The sequence below is a fragment of the Notolepis coatsorum genome (genome assembly GCF_963971535.1).
Source record: "Notolepis coatsorum genome assembly, chromosome: 18".
In the NCBI taxonomy this organism is placed as follows: Eukaryota; Metazoa; Chordata; class Actinopteri; order Aulopiformes; family Paralepididae; genus Notolepis; species Notolepis coatsorum.
This window is the reverse complement of record NC_140182.1, coordinates 35,183,097-35,202,895: the sequence shown is the minus strand read 5'-3', so window position 1 is coordinate 35,202,895 and position 19,799 is coordinate 35,183,097. Positions and strand designations below refer to the sequence as shown.

At 46.1% G+C, this 19,799-nt stretch overlaps 1 protein-coding gene across 1 annotated transcript in view; it reads left to right on the top strand.

The window, feature by feature from the left end:
• LOC311244723 (solute carrier family 45 member 3) overlaps window positions 1-17,638 on the top strand; it is a 138,151-nt gene extending 120,513 nt beyond the window's left edge. The window contains 2 exon segments of the mRNA XM_084334397.1: window positions 4,983-5,248; window positions 13,641-17,638. Of these exon segments, the coding sequence (XP_084190523.1) occupies window positions 4,983-5,248; window positions 13,641-14,048 (674 nt within the window). The 3' untranslated portion in view covers window positions 14,049-17,638.
• The last annotated feature ends 2,161 nt before the right edge of the window (window positions 17,639-19,799 follow it).

Here is a 19,799-nt window from a genome sequence, read left to right as displayed (position 1 = left end):
CTCTCCTCCTTCCCAAGCTTTCACCACAAGGTGAGGTCAAGGGCTGCAGCGGCCGTCTGATGCCAAGCGTCGCCCCTAACTAACAGAACTTGGTTATAGCCATAACCTAACGTTCTGTTTCGTTAAGGGGCTCAGCTTGGCATCACCTTACTGCACAAGGGAGGCCAAGCGGAGCCGCTGGCTGACAAATACACCCCGCTGACAGCCCCCCACAACCATCAGAACAGGGAGGGCCGAGCCCCCCCGACCCCCCCTAATGGAGGGTAGCCCCCCTATTAGGGGCTTCACGGGAAGGCGACGGACCCGACCGTGCGAAGAGGCACTCAAGCAACTCAACGCACAGGGTGAGCAGACCGTGGCTTGACCCCACGACTACACACACGCACAACCCGCATGCCACCCGGGAACGAACGGAGGAACAACCTCGTTACTGCCCCCAGAATCACGGGGTCAAGGGCAAACCCAACCCCGTGGCAAGGCCGTAGCAGCGGAGCGCGAAGGAAGACCCAGATCCAACAAAGGACTGGGCTCCCTGGAATGGGGGCCCGGAGAAGTCCATGATGCCAGCATCAAGACCCCACCAGGGGGGCACCTAGTGACCCCGCCCCCCACATCGCCAGCGTATCCGGACAAAAAGGGCCCCTCAGCCGAGCGGGCCCTGTCCTCCCCAACAGCACACCGCCTGGAACACAAGCCCTGCAACAGGCAGACAGCATGGTTAAACACACAAGAGGTAACCAACGGAAGCAGGCAGTGCACCGGGGAAAGACCAGGCAACAGGCTGTCAACCCAAGCCTGGAAAAACTGCGGACGAGGCAGGCGCCAGAAAGGACAGCTGAACAGCCGCCCCGGCGGAAGGGGCGTATGCTGGCGTTGTCGCATAACCAAGCTTTCAAACAGCACGTCAGAAGTGGGATCCGTAGACCACTCGACCCCTGACAGCTGCCCACAGAAAAGCCCATACGATCGGCAGACGTCATGAGCGTGCAGGGGCACCCTCAACCGGAGAACCGGGAGTTGACACTGCAGCAACACACCAGAGAACCAACCACCCAGGCATCACCCCATGCAATGGTTGGTCCCATAACCCCTCAGGAAAGAACCCCGAAACACACCTGCGGCACCGCCGCAGCCCGCGTTCCGGTTCCCAACAGTGCTATCCCGGGCCTACGGGTCAACGAGCATCACCCCGGACCGGGCCCGGTGATACGGGGAGCACAGGATCCCAGAGGAGGTTAACCCCACCCAACAGGCTCCTCAGCGCCAAAACGCAAGAGAAGAGCGTAATATGGAAGACCAGCCCCAGCACCCCGCACTCGGTATTCCCAGGAGGTCACCCAACCAAGTACCAACCAAGACCAACCCGTACAGCGGCCGAGATCCGACGAGATCGGACGCGTACAGGTCGGCACGGCCGTAAGCCATTACGACGTGCAGAATACAACGCACCCAACAAGGGTCCCATAACGCTCAACCCTGTGACACCCGGATCGACCTAGCATTTTTCCCCCTGAAAAAACCCCAAGTCCCTCAGGGTACCAGAACAGCAGATCTGCATCCCCAGCGGACAACGGGTGCACTGATCTGGACCAGCGCGACCAGAACCAGTCCCGTGCCCTAATCACGCCGACCTGCCAACCCCAGGAGAAGGGGCAGATATGCGCGTTTGATCCCAACATAAAAAAGAAGGCGCCACCCAGACGTGTCGGTATGAACCGCGTCCGGTGGCCCACCCCTAGGGCGTGAGACCCTTCCCCATATGTCCAGACCCATTCCGTCATCATCCCCTGACATGAACGGGAACCCATCGACAACACACAGGATGTCGGAAGAGGAAAAAACCCCCATCCCAATTGCTCCATAAAAACGCTGTTTTACCCAAGCAAACGAGGCGCGCCAGTCAGCAAACGGCCCAAAGCACATCCTGAGCCAGCACTATGTGTGCGTTCTGACATACCCACATCAACAATAGGCCGTTTAGACCACCATATTGAATCCCCAAGACGCCCAGGGAACGACAAGAGGGGCGAGATGCAATCAACTCCATGAATGAATGAATGAAAATATTTACCCAACAGACTGCAGTACAGGAATACATACAAAAAGATAAGGGGAGGCAGACCTGAGAAAGACGTTAGTCTTGTTTCCATCAGGGACCCTCATTTCATATCCATCAAGACACATTCAACTCTTTATAAAATAAAGAAAAGGCATCACCCGTATGACCCAACTGCACAGCTGGGAGTAAAAACCCTGTTTTTCACATGATTTTAATCCAGTCACTCCTTTTAATCAGAGTGTAAGACCAGACTCCCCCAGAAAACACCTTCCCACATGAGACTACGGTCAAGAAAAAGATATGTAAACTGTGAGACACGTGACCAACAGACTCAAGTTTGACACATAAAACGGGCGCAGCAGGCCTGTAAGTCCTGCGCCCAACCTCGACATCTTTAAGACACCAGCTCATGGAAGGCGTCGCCATAGCAACAACGCTACAACGGGCGGGGAAACCCACCGGATCCTGTCATAACAGGAGTCGGTAGAATCGTAGAATCGTAGGCGGGAGTTAGTCCCATGATGTTGGACACCGCCTGACCCCGACGAACATAGGTCCCCATCGATGGGAAAAATGGGTAGACAACGTCCACCCCTCTCACTGGGGGACGCTGCCAGGGATGGCCTATGAGGTCATCAGGGACAGGTGCAGGCAATGGCAGCGGCAGCGGCACACCGTTTGCGGTGGCGGCTACCGCCATGAGCTCGGGAAACAAGGCCCGCAGTTCCCCCTGCGAACCCTCCTCCACCGACCCCGCATCCCTCGCATACAGCAGGCTGCGACTGGTCAAGGAGCCACAATCCGATGCGGCCGACAGTAGGGCATCCTGCTGATGAGGCCAAGGTGGTTCCTCGACATCCTCGAACAAGGCGCCCCATGGAGCCATTTCTCCCCCCTCCGGGGTCTCCGGAGGAGGGATACTCTCCTCCACGGGACCATCATACAAGAACCCGTCCGCCTCCTCCATGAAGTCTTCAGTTTCCATCAGAAATCCAGAGTCGGACGCGTCCTCGCTGGTCTCCAGCAATTCCCCAAACCCAGGCCGTTCGCGTCTGCACGCCACCATCTTGCGACGCGAGCGAGCAGACGCAAAAAGTTTTCGTCGCAAATCCTCCGGCTCCAAAACAATCCCCCGTTCATCAACGGGCGATTCCCCAGAACCAGAGGAACCAGAGTCGAGATCAGGCCATCGCCGGAGCGACGGCACCGAACCCTCGGCTCGTCGGTGAGGAAAACTATCCACCGGCAGTCTCCCGGGCTGGGTCGGCAACCACGAGAGTGGCAACAGCCCAGCACCGAGGCGCACGACGGAGGCGGGAATGGAGAACCGGTGGTGAAGAGTAGGTCTAGCGGGTCTACTCTCCGCGGAATACATTATGACCCAAACCTTTTCTTATACAACAAGTGAGAGAAGAAAAGGTTAAGCACAATGTAAACCAGTCACAACTCTTTTCAACTAACAAACACGTCAAGTGGGGTACTACCGAGGCACTTTCCTTGTGGTGAAAGCGAGAAGGAGGAGAGCAGGTGACCACACACCTGCTTATGAAGGTAAGCTGATGAGGGGTGTGGTCAGACTAATACTGGTATTAGAGGTACATTTGTGGAATTTATTCAGTACGCGTGCACGTACGCGAGATAGTGCAGTAAGGTGATGCCAAGCTGAGCCCCTTAACGAAACAGAACCTTCTGTAGTGTGGCAGTGAAAGGGTTAACATTCTGTAGTGTGGTAGTGCAAGGGTTAACCTTCTGTAGTGTGGCAGTGAAAGGGTTAACCGTCTGTAGTGTGGTAGTGAAAGGGTTAACCGTCTGTAGTGTGGCAGTGAAAGGGTTAACCTTATGTAGTGTGTCAGTGAAAGGGTTAACTATCTGTAGTGTGGTAGTGAAAGGGTTAACTGTCTGTAGTGTGGTAGTGAAAGGGTTAACCTTCTGTAGTGTGACAGTGAAAGGGTTAACCTTCTGTGGTGTGGCAGTGAAAAGGTTAACCTTCTGTAGTTGGCAGTGAAAGGGTTACGGTCCCTGTAGGTTCATCTGGGGCGAGGCCTGCTGTATATCTCCTCTCCCGGGAAGTGGGCACAGGAATAGATTCCTACTTACGTAGCAGAGAGAAAACGCTGCTCTTCCTGACTGGTGCCACTTAAAAACAACTTTCCTGTAACGATAATACTCCTGCTTATAGCCGGGCCCTACGGAGGGGTGATCGCTGAGAGCCACGTTGTGCGCCCTGGCAGTGGCTTGGTAGTCAGGGTGGTAGGATGAGGGTGATATTTCACTCGTGTCATTTAAGCAGGTTGTGGGTCATCATGATCTCTTGATGAATTCACACGTAAAATGTTCACTAGATATGGAATGCAATGCCCTGTTTTGAATTACTAAGTATATAGAAACAATGTACTGAACCTGTAAACTATACTTGAGACTATTGCTCCATAAATATTTCGTGGGTGTGCTATTTTTCTGTACACATCATTTCACTGAGCTGTATTTAACACACAACACAAGGATCCAGTACTCCTAACATGACATCACATACAAGGACAAGTTCAAACTCGGTAACCGTCGATATCTTTTTTTACGGCAAAGTGCTCCTTTTAAGCACAAATCGATTAATATATCGATTTTCTAATTATTATTTTACATGTGTTTAAAAAAAGAAAAAAGAACTATTTAATGTTAGTTTGTGTGTGTGTCACGTGCACTCACTGTAGTTTTTGCGATGCTGTAGTTGGCCCACAACACACACACAAACTAATGTTAAATAATATATTGAATTTTTTAATATTAAAAAAAAATACAAAAATGTACACATGCAAAAAAAAATGTGATAAGTGATGCCACTCGATTTCACGCAGTTATCGATAATTATCTATAAGTGGTCTCAACCTTACTAATGAGTGCTCGCTCTTATCTTCTTTACACGCAGGCATCCGCATGGGCAGCCTCGGCCTGTTCCTGCAGTGCGCTACCTCGACCTTCTTCTCCCTGGTCCTGAGTCGACTGGTCCGCCGCTTCGGCTCCCGCCGGGTCTACCTGAGCAGCATGGTCAGCTTCACAGCGTCGGCCCTGGTCATCTGCATGTCCAAGAGCGTGGTGCTGGTCACGCTGATGTCCGCGCTCACCGGCTTCGCCTACGCCACGCTGCAGACGCTGCCCTACACGCTCACCTGTCACTATCACAAGGACAAGGAGGTAAACCAGGGGGCAGCGTGGACACACGGTGGTGGAAGGAGTACACGGTTCCTTTTTACTTGAGTAAAAGTAGAAATACCCAGATGAATGAGTACTCTGGTAAAAGTAAAAGTGCTCCATTTGAATTCTCCCAGAGTCACCAGCAGCTTCAAGCTGGATATGATAAAAAATATATATATTTAATTATAATAAATATGGTTTTATACATTGTGTGTACTTTATTACAAGGAACACAATGGTGGTGTTAGCTTTCCCGAAACACAACTTGGCAGACCAAGAGAAGGCTGATTGGTTGTAAATGGAACATGCCAACATTTTGGGAAATTAGCTTACCGTCTTCTCCAGAGAGAGACAAGAAGATAAATACCAGTTTCCTCTCTGTGCGTTCAGTAGAAAGCTATCTGGCTGCACGTTAGCCTAGCTTAGCACAATGAATGGAGGCGAACAGTGCCGGTTAGCCTAGGCATTGTCCAACTAACACCTCTCCCGAAGGCTAACCGACACTGTCCGCTTCCATTCATTGTGCTAAGCTAGGCTAACGTGCAGCCAGATAGCTTTCTCGGGCATTAAAGCGTTCCGTCTCCAGACGGATTTCCGTCAATTTGATTGGGAGATCCGTCAATTTGATTCGCAGTCTGACGGCAGGCCCGGACTGGCCATCGGGAGCACCGGGAGTTTTCCCGGTGGCCTGGCCTGCACAGATAAAAAAAAAAAAATATATATATATATATTTAAAAAAAAAAAAAAAAAAAGAAAAAAAAAATTGCCAGGCCATTATTTCTAGTTGTGGCGCGTGTAGCTTAATGCCAGCGGAAGAGTGCAAGAGCGCTTCCGCATTCTTCGCCGCGCATGCGCATGAGGTCCTCGCTTAGTTCAGACGCCCCATTCAACACAGTGAATCCCAAACTCGAAACTCCGTTAAGCTCCAGAGAGAGAGGCTGAAAACCGCCAGTTCTTCCCTGACGGATGGGAGCCGAATCGCGGATCCGAGTTTTCTGATGAATAGCCACAAAACATGGAGGTCGCGAACGGCGCCGGCTTCGCTGACCAGAGCTCTCTCAGATTCAAAGTTTTAATCGCAGCCTGGAACATACATGTTTCGGAACCAATGTGTAACTAGACAGTTACAATATAACATTTATATTAATTAACCCAGTTAATGCCTTAAGAGAAAGAGTCTGGTGGTCAATTACTACGGAAATGTTGTGTCTTACTAATAATAATAACTAATTCCGCGGTCAATAGAAGACTTATATTGACCGCGGAATTAGTTATTATTAGTAAGACACAACATTTCCGTAGTAATTGACCACCAGACTCTTTCTCTTAAGGCATTAACTGGGTTAATTAATATAAATGTTATATTGTAACTGTCTAGTTACACATTGGTTCCGAAACATGTATGTTCCAGGCTGCAATTTTGAATCTGAGAGAGCTCTGGTCAGCGAAGCCGGCGCCGTTCGCGACCTCCATGTTTTGGGGCTATTCATCAGAAAACTCGGATCCGCGATTCGGCTCCCATCCGTCGGGCAAGAACTGGCGGTTTTCAGCCTCTCTCTCTGGAGCTTAACGGAGTTTCGAGTTTGGGATTCACCGTGTTGAATGGGGCGTCTGAACTAAGCGAGGACCTCATGCGCATGCGCGGCGAAGAATGCGGAAGCGCTCTTGCACTCTTCCGCTGGCATTAAGCTACACGCAGTTGTGGCGGCGGCGCGGCGCGATAGTTAGATAACCTAGGTGGGTGGGGAACAACCAGGATTTCACTGTCTGCGACAGAGTTGGAGAACTATCTGACTCTCTCCCTCACGCGGATCACACACACAATGGAGCCGTGCTGCCGCTTGTGATTGGTGGAGGCGGGACCAGGCGATACAACTGATTGACAGCGGAGGCGGCGAATGGAATGGCAGACGGCACTCAGATGCAGAATAACAGCCAGGCAGTGAGCCAGGTAGTGACAGTGAGGGACTCTGGAGAGATCAGAGAGCGAAAGTCAATTAACGTTGATGTCAAGATGGACAGTGGAAGAAAGAGAAAGGGTGGAGGAGAGAGGGATAAAACAAAGAAAAAGAAAGGCCCTTACAGGAGAGTGGTTAACTGTATTATAATAGTAAATAGAAAAATATGTTGTGCTCTTGCTTTTTTCTTTTTGAAGGTGGAGAGAGTAGCATTGCTAGTGCCACAACAGTTTTATTTGAGGTCCATAACAGTACATTGTACTAAGCAATTGTTGGCTCATTAGTATGTGATTCACATGCACTAAAATTCACCAGAATGCAGGAAATTAAGTCTTTGTAACAAAAAAATTCCTGGTGGGGGACCCCCCGCTTAAAAAGTGGCCTGATTGGGGCTATATTTCGCGCTATATCTCCCGGTATGAATTATTTCCCCAGTCCGGCCCTATCTGACGGAATTGGCTACCTTGGTATAATATGATTTGTAGATGCATACAGATTGAAACAAAATTGAGCCAATCAGAGGCGCCAAATATCATGAAAAAGGGCATTTTTTTCCTATCGCGGCCGCGCCAAGCAGTCATTGTCACTCAGCGACTCGAGAGACAGGATTACCCTCTAATTCTGCGCTCCGATACCATAATCGTTACTTTCTACTGAACGCACGGAGAGGAAACTGGTATATCTATCTTCTTGTCTCTCTCTGGAGAAGACGATAAGCTAATTTCCCAAAATGTTGGCGTGTTCCTTTTAAGATTCAGGCCACCCTGAGGTTCTGGAATGTCTGATCACAGGGCCTGGGACAGTCGTCGAGACCGGAGTTTGTTTTTCTTTGGTAGCTGTTGGAATGTAAAGATAATTTCACCAAATATTATGAAAACGAGTGCAGCGGCGCCTGTTTAAAACGTGCCCCACTTTGGCCTGCCAGTATTTAGCCCTCCAGAACCGCTCATCCGATCCACTTCATACTTGACGACGCAGCACTCTGCCTTTGGTCCTCAGCAACACACCCTGCCTAGCGTGAAGTCGATCGGATGGATAGTTCTCGAGGAAAATCATACAGACAGACGGAGATATCCTCCATTTTCGTTAAGTCGGAAACTCTTTAATTGTCAGGAACTACATTGCGTGGAACTTTAACCCTTTCACTGCCGCACTACCAAATGGTTAACCCTTTCACTGTGACAATACAGAAGGTTAACCCTTTCACTGCCACATGACAAAGGGTTAACCCTTTCACTACCACACTACAGAAGGTTAACCCTTTACTATCACACTACAGACTAGGGCTGCAACTAATGACTAATTTGGTAGTCGACTAATCTGCCGATTATTTTTTCAATTAGTCGACTAATCGAAAACCAATGTAAACAACAACAACAACAATTTTTTTTTTTTTCTTTTTTTTTTATTACCTATCTTTGTGAAAGTGGCTTCTCAGCTCTGGTCCAGCTGAAGACAGAGCAGAGGAACAGATTGGACATTGAGCATGACCTCAGAGTTGCTTGTCTACCATCACCCCAGACTTTGAGACTCTTGTCAGGACCAAACAACAACATCATAACATGATGATCCCATAGCAAATTAAAATAATGACTCATGAAACATTTGAATTTGGATCTTTAAGCCACTTTAAATGAAAATGTATTTGAAGAACAATACAGCAATCACTCATAACAAGATAAATAAATTAAATAATACAAATTAAAGTGGAAGTGTACTTTAAATAACTTTTGTTTGCTGTGTGTGAGAGGAGTCTGTGTGTGTGTGTATGTGTGTGTGTCGTCTTACTCTGATCGCTGTGTGAGTGAGTGGAGTGTGTGTACTGTGTAATTTGTGTGTGTGTCTTACTCTGATCGCTGTGTGAGTGAGAGGTGTGTACTGTGTAATTTGTGTATGTGTGTGCGTCTTACTCTGATCGCTGTGTGTGAGTGAGAGGAGTGTGAATGTGTCTGTCTTACTCTGATCGCTGTGTGTGAGTGAGAGGAGTGTGAATGTGTGTGTCTTACTCTGATCGCTGTGTGTGAGAGAGAGGAGTGTGAATGTGTGTGTGTCTTACTCTGATCGCTGTGTGTGAGTGAGAGGAGTGTGTATGTGTGTGTAGAGCTGCCGCGATTACCGCATTACCGCGGTATCGCTGTTACATCACGCCCACCGCAAGAGTAGGCTGAATACCGCGTCACCGCTGTTTTTTTTTTTATAATAATAAAGCACCCTTCTCTCGTTGGGCTTGCGGCTCTGCAGATATACCCTACTCCTCTATCGAGGTTCCAAGCGACCCTATTGGGTACCAGAAAAGTCATGTGAAACATTGCAGACCACTGATTGGTCAGAAGAGAGACGTGTCACACGATGGATCGTCTTGCAGTGCTTTTACTTCCTGAATCTCAGCCATTGATCAGAGCTCAGTCACAACACGGCTAATATACGTTAGCTCCCACCGGAGACCGGAGTGGATTACCGACGTACCGTCGCTCCTCAGGGAACGAGGCATAATGATTTTACTGCAACGAAATGTTATAATAAAAGCCCTTCGTTCTATACACTTGTCTGATTGAAAACTTTATTAACAGACCGCAGAATGGGTACAACTCTGCACGCTCTGAGCAAAGAAAGGAACTGAGATATGAATTGAGTAACGCTTGCCTTGCTATGGTCGGGTAAATACGAACGTGTAACTATATAACGTAATGCCACAAAACGAATGCCTTTGTAATCATAAGTAGTAACGTTATAATAATAAGAAGAAGAAGAAAGGGTCGCGACACAGAGGGGATACTTCGAATCCGTGTTTCACTTTTAACGAATGCGTGCTTGCCGAATCCCAAACAATATTCATGCTGCAAAGTCATCCTCTAAAGATAGACATTTAGACTAGAGGCAGGCTATATGCTATAAAGAGTAGACTAAAAAAAAAAATGCATTCAAACTTTTTTTTTGTGTGTGTGTGTGTGCGGTAATAACCGCAGCGGTAGGAAATATTTCGCAAATGTGTGCGGTAAGGAAAACATCAATACCGCGGCAGCTCTATGTGTGTGTGTCTTACTCTGATCGCTGTGTGTGAGTGAGAGGAGTGTGTATGTGTGTGTCTTACTCTGATCGCTGTGTGTGAGTGAGAGGAGTGCGTGTGTAATGTATTGTGTGTCTAGTCTGATCATCATCTCCTGCAGGGGAACAATGTTTTCAATGTCCAAAATTTGCTATGGGATCATCATGTTATGATGTTGTCTGGAACCCTGAGAAGCCACTCTCACAAAGATAGGTAGTGCACAAAAAAAAAAAAAAAAAAAAAAAAAATTAAATAACGTTTTTTTTTTTTTTTTTTTTTTTTATGACTAATCGACGCAACAATTTCTCGTCAACGATTTTTTATAATCGACGTCGTCGATTATGTCGACTAATCGTTGCAGCCCTACTACAGACGGTTCTGTAGTGTGATGGTGAAGGGTTAACCTGCTGTAGTGTGGTAGTGAAAGGGTTAAGTTCCTCCGGCCCAGTGTTCTCTGTGCTTGTACCACCGTGAACAGATCTGTGAAGATTAGGCAAATGAGTCGAGTGACAACGGTCTCTAGACATATCAGCGTCTCATTATAACGCGGAAGGACAATTTCCTCTGATCAAATCTTTGTGGTCACGGTTAAGTGAACAGACCAATGTTCCCTGCATACTCCTTTGCCATATATTGGTCCTTGCATTGAACATGAATGTAGAACAGAATGCACTGGCAACTCAGACACATGACTCTATTTCCAAACGAGGCACGCCCATACTGCCCACTAATTATGATCTTTAAATACTTGAGCTGCAAACATTTCACCTGCTTTGTTCATACAATCATTGCGTCTGTGCATAGATCACTAGATATATCAGTTTATAATAGCAGGGCTGTAGTGCAAGCTTCTCTGTTCGTAGGGAATCGCGATCTTTAAAAGCTGCAAACATTTCACCTGCTTAGTTGATATAATCTAATTGTAACTGAAAAATCGCTTTTGTGCATCCATCAGTAGATATATCAGTTTATAATAGCATTACACATTCACATGTCCTGGTTGAAAGCAGAGGACATTGGCGAAATGGACTTTAAATGTCTCATTAACTCATTCAGGGCCAACAGCGCCCTCTGCTGATGCCCCTCTGGGCCAACGCTGTATCCAATGGAGAATAGGACTTATTTGCGAGTACTTAAAACATATCAAATATAATAGCAATAGATCTAAATAACACAGTGGTCGTCAATGAGTTGCTTCCAGTCAACATGCACGAAACAGATAATCTTTTCATACATACATTTCCCTTTTATACCGTGATTAATATCAATATATTTCTAGAGCGTTCTGTCTCATCTCAATAAACTCCAGCAAATCGAGCTTAAATGTATTTCCTTAGAAATCGTGCCATTTGTCGCTTGATTTATGAATCGTTTTCAAATAAACGCTAGATTATCGCTATTATGTGTACTTATGCGCGAAGAGCAGCGGGGTCTGAAAAATCGGTTCTCCGTACTTTGGTCGGTGCGAACTTCACACACACACACACGCGCGCTCCGATGGAGGTGATAGGAACATCAGATTACCCCAAGACTTGTAACATAAGGCCTTACCTCACATCTGATGCAAAAAGATTAATCCAATTCCTGATCGCCATTCCAAATATTTATCGCGTTTATTGATCCAACGTTATATCCCAAAACACATAGATCCATGCTGCTCCCAGTCCCCACAGTCAATGCAATAGTATCCAGCTGCATTCCCGAGAAGTAAAACCTGGACCGGACAAATTTTTTTGCTGCACAGTCCCAGCCACTCCAATCCAGTGATGTGCAATACCATCCGGGAGACGATAGGCGGCGGTATTTGCCCTTTGCGAGCTCAGACCCATTCCCAATGATAACGTCAGGCTGGATGGATGAAAAATTTATGGATATCGCTAATAAAAGAAATATGGATTAAAACCCGAGATTTCTTGGGTTTGGCGCCCAGAGCATGTCGAGTTAACCCGGACTAGCTCGGGTTTGGCCTCCAGTGAGTTAACGTCTAAGCTATCTGGCTGCACGTTAGCCTAGCTTAGCACAATGAATGGAAGCGGACATGGCCGGTTAGCCTAGGCATTGTCCAACTAACACCTCTCGTTAGTTGGACAAGCTAGGCTAACGTGCAGCCAGATAGCTTTCTACTGAACGCACAGATTAGGCCTTTCACACCGGCCGGGCTCCGTGCCGGAGCCAGTTCCCGAACGTAATCTTGAACCGACGGGCGCGTTCACACCGGGAATAATTGGTTCGGAACATGAAAAATCGGTGCTCAGTGTTTTCTTAGAGGGCCAAACTAAAGACTCTGTCATGTTTTCCGAACCAATTATTCCCGGTGTGAACTCGCCGGCCGGTTCGAGATTACGTTTGGGAACCGGTTCTGACCGGTGTAAAAGGCCTAAGAGAGGATCTATGGTATCTATCTTCTTGTCTCTCTCTGGAGAAGACGGTAAGCTAATTTCCCAAAATGTTGGCGTGTTCCTTTAAGTTACCATCACAGTTTGAGGGAAGAAATCCCCCAAAAATTTGGGGGAAACGTGCGTGCGCACAAACACACACACACACACGTACACTCTGCTAGGTGTTGGCCACAAGCAATATACTTAAGCATTACATCACGCGACGGAGTGTGTTATACAAATTAGATCACGCCTATGGGTGGTTGTTAGGCCCGAGGCGCAGCCGAGGGTCATTAGACCCCCATAGGCATGATCTAATTTGTATAACACACGACTTCAAGTGATGTAATGCGTTTATGCAATGACCGAATTCACCCAACCTTATTGCTATACAATAAACACACAGTAATTGAAGCATAATGGAGATTTATTCACAAACCATCCACAGAGAAAGTAGATCCAATAGTAGATCCACTAGTAGACGCCAGAGGGAGCTCCACAAACCATGTTAAACCCAGATTCGGCTCAAACAAGGGACTAAGCGCCCTACCCACAGCTGTAAAGGAATGTGAATCACTACCCACTTAAAACCAAAAGAGAGCACTACGGGAGACTGCAATTCGAAACTGGCCCCTGTAAATGTCCTAACCCAACCCCCTCCAATGTAAAGTAAATGTCCTAACCCAATAATACACAAGACCCTTTTCTTGGGACCAAGTAACGTTTCGTCGATAATCCAATGTACAGTTACCCCCCCCCACCCACCCACCCACCCAACCGCCTCCTATGTACAGTTTCCCCACCCCACCTACCCAACCCCCCCCCTCCACCCCACCTACCCAACCTCCTCCAATGTACCGTTTCTTCGTCAAATGTATATACTCTCTTTTTTAGACTCTTTTTGGGGGGGATAAATATATATTTTAATTGAACTGAATACTCTGTAATTAAATAACTCTGTAAGATAATATATATATATAATTATTTTTTATGTCCCCTGCTCATTTCAGGTTTACATGCCAAAAAGGAAAGCCAAAAACACACATAAAAACAGCATGACAACAGCGGTCAAGAGGGACTCCTTGCACTTGACCGCCGTGGACGAGGAGGGAGGACTGAGCCACAAGCTGGGGGGCACTAACGGCCACGCCTACTTTGGCCAGGACAGTGTCGAGTACTACTCCCTGGAGGCCGAGGAGGCGGACCCGGGCTACGAGAAGCGCGGCGTGGGCCTGGACTTTGCCATCCTGGACAGCACCTTCCTCCTCTCTCAGGTCTTCCCCACCCTCTTCATGGGTATGATCGTCCAGTTCGCACAGTCCGTCACCGCCTACATCGCCTGCTCCGCCTTCTTCGGCGCCGTCGCCATCTATTTGGCCAATCAGATCGTCTTCGACCAAAAGGACCTCAAGAGCTGAGAGCGAGAGAGAGAGAGAGAGAGAGAGAGAGAGCGAGCAAGCAAAAGATACAGAAGTGGTGGAATTATGAAATTAGAATCCGAGGGTGATCTTTCCCCATGGATGGAACACGACCCACAATGCACTACTGTTCCACAGAATGCCTTGTTCTAAGTTGCTTGTTTTTCGGAAGCATCGCCTCGAGGAAGACTACGTATCATGTCTTCGACTGTGTGTGACAGGATATGGAAGACAACCTAGCAAAAATCCCCCCCCCGCCCCCTGGTTGCCAAATGTAGTAGTTACCGTGGTTACAAGAGGGATCATTTGGCATCGCTCACAGCTGTGCTTAAATGAAGCCGTGCTGCTCACAGGAACTAAATCCTACGCTGGAGTGGAACAGAAATCGATTGGGTACATTGGGTACATTTCTAACGGGCGTCACTCTGTTCCTTCCAGCCCACGGCACTGACCCCCCCCCACAGTCTCTGACCCTCCATCCTATCCTCAGGTACAACTGAACAGATTTACTATAGAACTGAACAGAGTTGTGGGAGAGCTAAACTCGCCAACCCCCGCCCCCCCCTCTGCACGCCCTCTCCCCTGCACCCCAACCACACACACCCTCTCAGACTTTTTATTTTTATTTACCGTTGTATCCTTAGCCACCTATGTTACAGTGTGTGTCTGTGTATCGAGTGCAGTTCGGCTGATGCCAACTCAGTCTCCCCCCGACACTTCTCCGATATCAACCACGGGTTCAGATCTGATTCGGATAACTCGAATGGCCGTACGGCCGAGGGCCCGTGGAATTCTCTCCCCCTCCCCCGGTTGCACATCAGAGTGTCAACACCCTCCGCTCTCTTTTATCGACATAAAGACACATAATATCCACATATCAAGGTAACATCACGCAGGCCAGTCGTTGAAGCGTGTCTGGAGGTCAAGACGTCTACTGAGGGGAGACTGGGTTTGGCTAGCGTTCACTAGCCCCTCCCGCTGCTATAAAGGACACAGTATCTCCTCCCGTGTCGTTTGTTTCGGTGACGACGGAAGGAATCGTGGATGTCTTCTACCCAAACTTAAAAATATCATTGATTATTGATTATTGATAAGCCAAAAGGGGACCATCGGAGTCGTCCGCCACGGGCATAGACAGATTGGAAATCGGGATGTTTGTAATTATGTTGGTGTATACGCCCACTGCCGTGTTTTCCTCCTGTCTCACTTCTCTTCTGTGTGTGTGTGTGTGGCTGTGTAATGGAACAGTTCCACTGTAAATATGTTGTATATTATTGATACATATATTTATATCCCTATGGGAATCTCCTGATGCAACCTGTTTGTTGGGTGAGGTGATTTGACTATTGTATCTGCTGTGTTTTGTTTTGGGTTTTTTGGGCGGGGAATGAAGTGACTTCAATGGAACTGGAATGTTCAATCAAACCATCCTTTCTCTAGTGATCCTGGGTGTAGAACTTGGCAAAAGGGCGACATGTTTGGATTAGACCTCCGTAGAAATGCATTGAAAAGCTTTATTTCATAATTTTAAATAAATGTTTAACTGGTGCGGCCATACGTTGCATTATTAAAAACAAAAGTGAGCTTAAAAAGGTTTCAATTTTATTAGTAAAAAGTTAAACGTGTGATAATTGTAGCCTATACATTTTGCATCCCTAGGTTACAAACCCAACGCCAATGGGAGTCTTGTATCCAAACATGTCGACTTTGCTGAAATATCCCAGATCACTGAGCCTACGTGTTGCTATGGATCAGAACAGTTGTCTCAGGATAGTAGACGTCTTATTGTCCCGACTCGTCTCCTCTCTTTGCCACTGGTTAAAACAGTCTCTCTGCTGCCATGATCCTGATGTTAGAGCCTACTGTAGAACTACAGTGACATCACCCTGATGTTATAGCCTATTGTAGAACTACAATGACATCACCCTGATGTTATAGCCTACTGTAGAACTACAATGACATCACCCTGATCGTATAGCCTACTGTAGAACTACAATGACATCACCCTGATGTTATAGCCTACTGTAGAACTACAATGGCATCACCCTGATGTTATAGCCTACTGTAGAACTACAATGACATCACTCTGATGTTGTGACATCACCCTGATGTTATAGCCTACTGTAGAACTACAATGACATCACTCTGATGTTATAGCCCACTGTAGAACTACAGTGACAATCTGGGAAATTCACATGAGGTCTCTGATTCAATGATGTAAACAAAATAAAAGGAGGTTTGAAATTAGAGGTTGTTCTGGTGGGAGCTTCCTTTTATAATAATGCCCATGAGCGTAAGACCAAAAGTCATACACTACTAGCAAGACTGCAGAAAGACCAACATTGTTCCCAGATGGGATGTTTCCAACTAGTTTCATCGCTCTCTCATTATTTGGGAGCTCTCCTCTAATCAAGCCTTGTATGATCCGGAGTAGAGAGTGTTAGGGACGTCCAGGAAGTGGACCCAGGCGCTTGAATGGGGTTTTGCCATTTTCACTTTTCACTTTGACTAGAGTCACACTATTATAATATTGCGATATTGCAATTGATTTCCTTTTTTCAACTGCAAATTATGTCTCCAATGGAAAACTTGGTCAACATCTGCAATAAAAATATATATACAACATCTGTTTTATCTAATAGTTTTCAGTCTATTTACCTCACTCTGATCATTTTTATTGCAGCAAAGTGTGATTGTCAAGCAAAATATTATTCAGCCGTCAGTCTATCGATATTATTTCGGTGCGCAAAATATTGTGATATATTGCTGTATGGACCCCTCCCCGCCCCTAATTTGAATTCCAAAGTGGTTGTACTCATCAAGCAGGCTGTCATTTAAAATGATGAGGCTTGTATTTTCTGGCACGATTCCAAATATTAATACATGTATATAGTTCATTCTAATGTATTTTTAAGATTTTAATAAAAGAAATTGCAAAATACAATCCATTTTAAATGACAGCCTGCTGAATGAGTACAACCACCTTGGGATTCAAATGGTTTGCATTTTTAAAAGGTAACATTAAAAAATATATATGGCAAAACTCCATTCAACCGTGACCTGGGTCCACTTTCTGGACTTTATTTCTGCACTCTATTTACTGTTTACGTATGAGTGAGCATCAGGGGAGAGAGAATGAAACAACAAGAGATATTGTGTGACGGCATGATGCAGTTGTTGTTTTTTTTATTGCGTGTCCCAGTCAGCTGGAATTACACTGTACACAGATGACCATTATGAGCTGCTGACTGCATCAAAACATTGTGGCCTTCAGTTACACTTTTCAAATGAGGTGGTTGCATAAACAAAAATGCTTATGTTACAATCAGTACGTTAGCAATACTTTACATGTATTTTGAGTCAGGGTTTTCTGTGCCTACTCATGAAACGACGAGGCTGTTTTAGCTAATACATCACATATGACATGAAGCCTCTGCTCATCATGGGAAGAAGAAAAGCGGAAGAATTGACCTATCGCAAGCTCTGCTCTTTTTCTTGATCCTCCAATCACAACTGTTGCTGTTCCTTCAAGAATCAGTTGCGATTAGGATCCAGAAAAGGGCGTGGGGTTTGAGATTGGTCAATTGTCTGCCCTGTTGCCAGTTACAGTTACAGTAAAGACTGGCTAAAACAAGAATACGTGTGTGTGTGTGGGGGAAGGCGGTATATAAAATGAACCTATGTTACCACCCAAAATCAGAAGCAGTAATGTTCTCTGACCTCCTCAGAACATAACCATGCTAGTGGTGGCAGACCTCTCAGAACTAATTAATTAACTTTTCCAAGTGCCTCTACACTCTACATTGTTTTGTACATATGTATTTTTTTTCTCAAAAAAATTAAGAATTAAATAACAGAAAAAAAGAAATCACAAGCACAAAAAAAGATAAATTATTATTTGTATAGATGTGATATAAAAGCTTCCTCAAGGGTATAATTTATTTTGAGTACCATGCAAAGTTATCCACGTTTTACTGTGGCTTTGAAAACATCACATAGCCTGTTGCCATTGTCTGCTGTCAATAATCAAAATCAGTTGCAAATGAGAATAATGTCATTTTTCTTTGGTACTGAAAGATGTCGGAAATCCAAGTTATGTTCATCATTTATATATAAGCTGAAACCTCCTCTGTTCTCCATGTCCATTGCTGTTTGCTTTTTAGAATATTGACCATATTCACATGGTGCCCATTTTGCTTTCATGTCATGCTCAGGTTGAGATTTCTTTTCCTTGGGAATCCCAACCTGAGCATGACATAAGAGTGAAATGGCCGCCATGTGCATAATGGTCATTGGAGTTAGTGGAGTTGATCATGTTATAATGCTGGTGTAAATGCTAATATATTGTCAATACTGTTTTATCTGGGTCATATTTAACCACTTCTTTCGTCTCAAAGTAATTTTCATGTCGTTTGCTAATTTTCAATTAATCATTCACCCTTTCACTACCACACTACTGAGGTTAACCTTTCACTAACCGCCTGTAGTGTCGTAGTCTGTAGTGTGGTAGTGAAAGGGTTAAGCATTTAAATTGAATATGTAAACAGTATAGTTGTTTGTTTTCATAGTTCTCTCTGTGCTCAAATGTCCTGCTCTTGGATTTCATGATAGCAAAGTGCTAAGGGTCAAATTATGTCAAGGCTGTAAGAAATGGTTTTGTTCTGAGATGAAAGACATTGATCAGGGATATTTTCTGATATTATCAGACTTTTTTTTTTTTTTTGCCACTGGACTTGTACGTCCTCTGCCAACAGATGTGTCATTGTCATTGTTTCATTTAGCCATTACAGAAAGTCAATGTTTTACTTTGATTGTACATCCTTCAGATTGTGTGTAAGTATGCAGTCACCAAATAGATTTTTATACAAAATAAATGAACTGCATTATAAAATAGGCTTGTCCCTGACCCTGAGTAATAATGTAACACAGATCCCTACTATAGCCCACAAGAAGTCAAGCTCCTAACTGCAAAAGATATTCCTGAAACATGTTTAGAGAGTTTTAAAAACATGGGAAATAGTGCCATCTTTTGGAAATATCGAGGAACTGCAGTGTCAAGTATGACAAACCCGTGGCGCGCGACTGCACTGCCTATCCGCTGACGTAAGGGCTGCCGCTGCTGGCATTATCTATTACATGGAAAAGATGATAGGCTTTCATGTCGCAGGGAATGGCATGCCGGCAATGTGTGCCATTTCATGGCAGGGCCTATCCAATTTGCTTCCCACCGTTCTCACGAAGGCACTAGTGTAAGGAATATAGGCCCCATGGTATAAGTGTGCCAGATAGAAATATATCATTTATAGCCAGGGAAAATAAAACAAATTCTGGGAAAGTTCGCGGACAAACGCCGTATAGAAAGTGGGACGCGACGCGAGAGCTGCCATTGCTCTCCGGTGACAAGTGGTGGTGGCCTGGTTTTTACGCCTTCCTTTCTAAATAAGGAAGCAGCCTGTCAGACATATGACCACCGACCCAATTTGGGAGCTGCTGCCAAAGTGGCCCTCATGTCTTCCGGTCACTTAACGCACCCAGTGAGGTGTCTCTCCCTGCTCTCTGTGTCGGTGTTCCGCTGAACTCTCCACACACTTGGCATTGCAGCCCAGCGCCCCTTTTTCTTGCTTGCTTGCAACTTCTCTCTCACCCCCTCTTTCGCTCTCTCTCACTCTTTTTTTCGCTCTCTCTCACCCCCTCTCTTTCTCGCCCTTTCTCTCTCACCCCCTCTCTTTCTCGCTCACTCTTTCTCTCTCT